This window comes from Oryzias melastigma, linkage group LG23 (assembly GCF_002922805.2).
Source record: "Oryzias melastigma strain HK-1 linkage group LG23, ASM292280v2, whole genome shotgun sequence".
NCBI lineage: Eukaryota > Metazoa > Chordata > Actinopteri > Beloniformes > Adrianichthyidae > Oryzias > Oryzias melastigma.
The window spans coordinates 12,676,055-12,681,530 of NC_050534.1; the positions used below are offsets into that span (position 1 = coordinate 12,676,055).

The following is a 5,476-nucleotide window of genomic DNA, read 5'->3' on the forward strand; positions in this document are numbered from 1 at the left end:
GTTGCTAAAATATTAGCTTAACTTAGAATTAGCCCAAAAAATCAGTAGATGCCAAATCAGCCAAAAAAGCTAGCATGTTGCTAAAATATTAGCTTAACTTAGAATTAGCACAAAAAATCAGTAGATGCCAAATCAGCCAAAAAAGCTAGCATGTTGCTAAAATATTAGCTTAACTTAGAATTAGCCCAAAAAATCAGTAGATGCCAAATCAGCCAAAAAAGCTAGAATGTTGCTAAAATATTAGCTTAACTTAGAATTAGCCCAAAAAATCAGTAGATGCCAAATCAGCCAAAAAAGCTAGCATGTTGCTAAAATACCAGATTAACTCAGAATTAGCTACAAAAAACCTCAGTAATTGCCAAATTAGCCCAAAAAAAAAAGCTAGTACCTTGCTAAAATATTAGCTTAACTTAGAATTAACCCCAAAAACCTCAGTAGATGCCAAATTGGCCCCAAAAGCTAACACATTGCCAAAATATATGCTTAACTCAAAATTAGCCCAATAAACTTCATTAGATTTATAATATTTCAAACAAAATCAAAGGCATTGACTGTAAACGAGAACTGGACTGAGTAAGTGTGACATCATCCTCAGAAAATGACTTACTTCCGGTTTAAATGTAATAAAGTCAATTCAATCACCATTTTTGCACGATATAGATGTTGGAACCAGAAATCATCAGTAAGGAGTGATTGGACTGAGTTGAGACATAGTTTCTATGGCGACCATTCTGGCCAATCTGAAGTGAGCTTGTTGGAAGCCACTCCCCTACCACTTGAAAGCGGGCTCAGGAGAATATGTCAATTAAACATTTAAAATATTTGGAGGAAAACAACAACATTTAATCGTGACATCGGATTGGTCAGTTTATAAACTTAATAAACTTAAAGAAGTAAATATTTAAAAAAAGGATTAGAAAGAACTTGTCGAAAAAATGCAGCTGCGGCCTTTTGGAGCCAGTGGGTACTTCTTGTTTGGAATGCGAGGGGTCGCTCAGTCCAGTTCTCATATGCAGTCAATGATTACAGGCAATGCAAACATACAGTAAATGGTATGCTAACAAGCTTCGTGGTTGTACTTGTCATGTTGAGGGAGTGTTAGAATAAACACAGACCATGACCTAACCTAACATTAAACAGACTATTCTCTCCTCTGGAATGGATCCGGGTGTTGTAAGGAATGCTCCATGTCGACAGATCTGCTGATGATGCTGTGTTATTTCAAATATGCTCATTAAAGTAGAAATGGAAATATACTTGTAGCTGCATCAAATGTAAACACACTATTTGGAATATTAGCATAAACAGATGTTTTTTTTTTATTTTATTATTTTATACTGCTGCTTTTTAAAAATAGACTAAATGGTTTCTCCTCACATTTATTCATATAGATCAGTCTTTTCTACTAAACCATCACTGCTCTTGTTAACATGCACTGCTTTTTTCCCCTTCTCTCTAACACAATTCTGTCCTGGACTCATTCTGTTCTTTAACCTTCTCCTCTTTTTTATTTGAATTTCCCGCCTTTTTTCTCTTTCTCCACTCCTTCTGTCCCTCAGATGCAGGATGCTATGGGCTATGAGCTGCCATGGGTCTATTTTGTCTCTCTCGTCATCTTCGGCTCTTTTTTCGTTCTCAATCTCGTTCTGGGGGTGTTGAGCGGGTAAGAGCTCGATCTGTTGGATGTGTGTTGTGAGTGACAACTCATCGGTGTGGAGCTGATTACTGATTATGTATCAGGACTCGTTTATTTTTTGTGGCATTACTGAAGATAAAACCTAAAAAACTTTATTCATACTCTCTCAGGTGACATACAGATGGCAGTAGGTGCAAATAAAAGCAATAGTGGCAATAGTGTTAGTACTTTTTTAACCTTCTCTGCCAAGATAGTGCAAAAAGTGTCCAGAAAGTCAATAAAGATATGAATAATTCACCGAAAATCATGCAAAAAACAATAAACACACAAGGTAGCAACATAAATAAACAAATAATAAAATATAATTAAAAATAGAAATTACTGGAAACCCATTTACTTATTTTTTTCCTCCCTTAGTCATCATGAGATCATGAAGAAAACAAACTTATCAAGTCCAGACATCCCGCACTCAAATTATTAAGCTAATAATACAGCAAATTTCAGCACACATTAGAGTTTCTAAGAATAATAATCAATTATATAAGAGTTAGATCAAAATCTATTAAATTAGCTCTGAAATATGTTTGAATTTGATTAAATATACACAAAAGTGTTTTACTTTTCTTTTTTTTATTTTAATCCTTAAATTAAATTATTTTGAAAGCATAAAGTTCTGGAGAGATAACCATTTGTCATGAGGACTGTAATTACATCCCGTCTTGTTCATGTGTCTAACTCATTTTGTTCTCTCTACAGTGATTAACCCTGAAACATATTAGAAAAGTGCTTTTAACTCCATTTTTATGAATAGATTTCAATTGCTTTTTTGTGGAAACGATGGTTTTCAAGAGATTTCGTTGAACTTGTTTTAATCCTTGTTTTTTAGCACCTGTCATGGGAGATATACCGCCGGCTCTAACGCCCTCCTTTCTTTCTTGTCCTTTACTCTTCATGTCTCCCATCATCTGTTCTTCCTCTCCATCTCCCAGGTCAATGATGCTGTAGATTACAGGTGGCCCTGGGTGTATTTTGTCACCTTAATCATCATTGGATCCTTCTTTGTGTTAAACTTGGTTCTTGGGGTGTTAAGCGGGTAAGGGTAGGGCTAAAGATGAGCTGAAACTAACTCCTCTTTTCCTCTAAGTTGCTGTTTCCCGCTCCAACAGAGATTTACATTTTCTTCTATCTGTTGTTTCTCGTCTGTCCCAGCCATTGGAATATGTTGTTTTTCGTGGTCATGTCGCATTTTGTTTAGTTCTTTTTATCAGCAAAGTACAAATCACAGTATTAAAGATCACAACGACAAATAATTAAATAAACACGATATATTTGGGAAATTAAAGCAAAATTCCAGAAACCAAAAACAGAATAAAAATAAATACAAACAAAAGTAATCTCCAGTAATTAAACAAAATTGTAAAAAAATTAGGATGATGACATCCAGTATTTTTTGTTACATTTGAGATCTGGTGCAGCACAATTTGGGGGCTCGTCCGGGATCCATCAAGATCCATTTTGTTATTTGATTCATTTGAGTTTTCTTTGATTCAGTTTTTCTTTATGGTTTGTTCATTAATAACATTTGCTGTTTGAAGTCAGTGATTTTTTGGATTTTGAGGTGGATGCTGCTACATTTGTTGCTAACGCCACTAACCGTTATATCTATATCACTGCGCAGCTTCTTTAAAACAGACTTATTTTCAATATCTGGACAAAAACAAGAAGTAAGAGGTGAACATTCTCTCTGAACTGATACTTTATTTAACCTTTCATGACGATCAGCATTTCTCGCTGAGTTGAGGTCAGTGCTAACTCATTGGCATGTTGTTGTGTGACAACAAGCCACTTCACGTATCAAATCGTTCGCTTTTTTCTGAAAAGACGATCTAAATTGAAGAAATAAGAATACAATACTAAAAGTTGATTGAATATTTATTTCTTTTGTAAGTGACCATGGTATAAGTAATATAATGCCCATTGAAGTGTACATTATTAGAAATGGATGCTTCCTGAGCACGCATTAATTTCTGATAATGCACACTTTGCCGGGCATTATCCCCCACATAACTGTTGCATTATCATCTAATCACCCATGTCTCTTAGTTCCTACCTTTCCTGGTTTCTTCTTGTTTCATTTTTCAACATTCTAATATGATTTCTGAAAACAAATTTTGTTTTCTGAATGTTTTTTTTTTTTGGAAACCAGAAAAGGAAGGTACTATGGGACGTCACTGATTGGATGATGGCGTTTGTCCTTTATTTCAACCGAGAGTTGTTTGGCATGAAGTGATGCTGGATATGCTCCACACTGATCTTAAAACGTTTTAATTTCAAGCAGTTGTTTATCGTTTGTTTTGCTTTTTTAGTTGTTGTGATCTTTAACATGTTTTTGAGTGATTTGTTGGTGTAATTTGCATTTCAGGGCCTCAACATTTTGCCCCATGATCCTTAAGATTTTTAAATAATGTCCCTTTAGAGCTTCAAAGCTTCCCTGCTGACTCTATTGTCATGAAACACTATCACATCACTGTTGCTGTGATACAACCGAATATCATTTCATTGTTAACAAAGGAGCTCTCTGCTTGTACTGATGGTTCCAACTCGTGCTCTGACAGAACAGAGGTGTAGATTAACGAATGTGTCCCACCTCCCTGGCCCTCATTTGACTTCATAGTGGGACACGAATGTGTCGGAAAGTGATAACGAACAGCGTTTTGGACGACTGGGCCTCTGATTCTTTGTCTAATTTCTGACTAATGATGCTGTCAGTTCAGCACACAGCCAGTCTGACATTTCACCAACCAGTGCCTCCTTAGAGTGTGTGGCATCATAACGAATGAGCAAAGAGAGCTTGTGATGAAGGAACATGAACATGAGGTGTAAATCCATCAAAATTTGATGCATCATGTAAATAGAAAGAAAAGAGACGGAAAAAGAAGGATTGATTTGGGACATAAAGGTGAGACAAAGTGGAAGGAAAATTGAGCGTGAAGTGTTTGGCGATCACAATTGCATACACACATGAAGCTAATGATGTTTTCCACACACACAGATCAATAGGACCAGGTCTCCTCTTAATGTTCTGACAAGCGAGACAATAGCTGCCTCTCCTTTTGCTCATTGATCTGTGTTTGAGTGTGGCATCCACAGATCCATCTGCGGTTTTTATCACTGCTTCAAATTTCACACACTCCTGAGCAACATGTCTTTGTAAATGGCAGATCTGGATGATGGTACAACACAAGAAAAGCAATTGTTTTATTTATTTGGCTGTTGTTGCATTTTATGTCAAGAAAGTTCATTTTTTGACTAACAACAACAGAACTTTTAAAGGGTAACCAAACCAGGAAGTTGGAGGCTGACTCCACCCACTCAGACTTCTTCATGGTTTGACCAATCACAAAATTCAACTGTAATGCCTCCTTTTCAACCCGTAGGGGGCAGCACACAGGCGATTTTTTTTACTATATTTTTAAGAATTAAACAGTTTAATTTCAATTTGTCAAAAAATTGGCAGACAGCACTTTAAAAGCCATAATTATAGAGATCAACAGCCAAAAAAAGCTAATTTGGGGTTTGGTTACCCTTTACAAAAGTTTATTTTGGATGCTCAAATTGGTATGAAAAAACTGAGTTATATTAAAGTTGACAATTAAGTCTTAAAAATACAGATTTTTCTGACTCAGACACTATCAAAGTAAACTTATTTACATATATATGTATTTGTAAAAAAATAAATAAAAGTAATTACCAATAGGATGCTACTGAAATTCATTTAAAACTAGATTTGCAATTCCTGAAGAAATTGCGTCTGATTGCTGAAAGCAATAGCGCTTTGAA

The 5,476-nt window shown here is 35.5% G+C and overlaps 1 protein-coding gene and 1 long non-coding RNA gene across 13 annotated transcripts in view; one reads left to right on the top strand and one right to left on the bottom strand.

Annotated features, from left to right (window-relative positions):
* The window catches only part of cacna1c (calcium channel, voltage-dependent, L type, alpha 1C subunit), a 190,283-nt gene that overhangs the window by 129,898 nt on the left and 54,909 nt on the right, over positions 1 to 5,476 (top strand). For 9 of the 12 annotated variants that reach the window (XM_024289126.2, XM_036210152.1, XM_036210156.1 and 6 more), the window contains exon 8: positions 2,626 to 2,729. In XM_024289126.2, the coding sequence (XP_024144894.1) occupies positions 2,626 to 2,729 (104 nt within the window). Of the gene's footprint in view, positions 1 to 1,559; positions 1,664 to 2,625; positions 2,730 to 5,476 lie in introns of all 12 variants that reach the window. The other 3 variants (XM_024289135.2, XM_024289151.2, XM_024289219.2) reach the window with 1 other exon arrangement.
* Positions 1 to 5,476, bottom strand: part of LOC112156859 — a 67,497-nt gene that overhangs the window by 50,432 nt on the left and 11,589 nt on the right. The gene's annotated exons all lie outside the window — the stretch shown is intronic.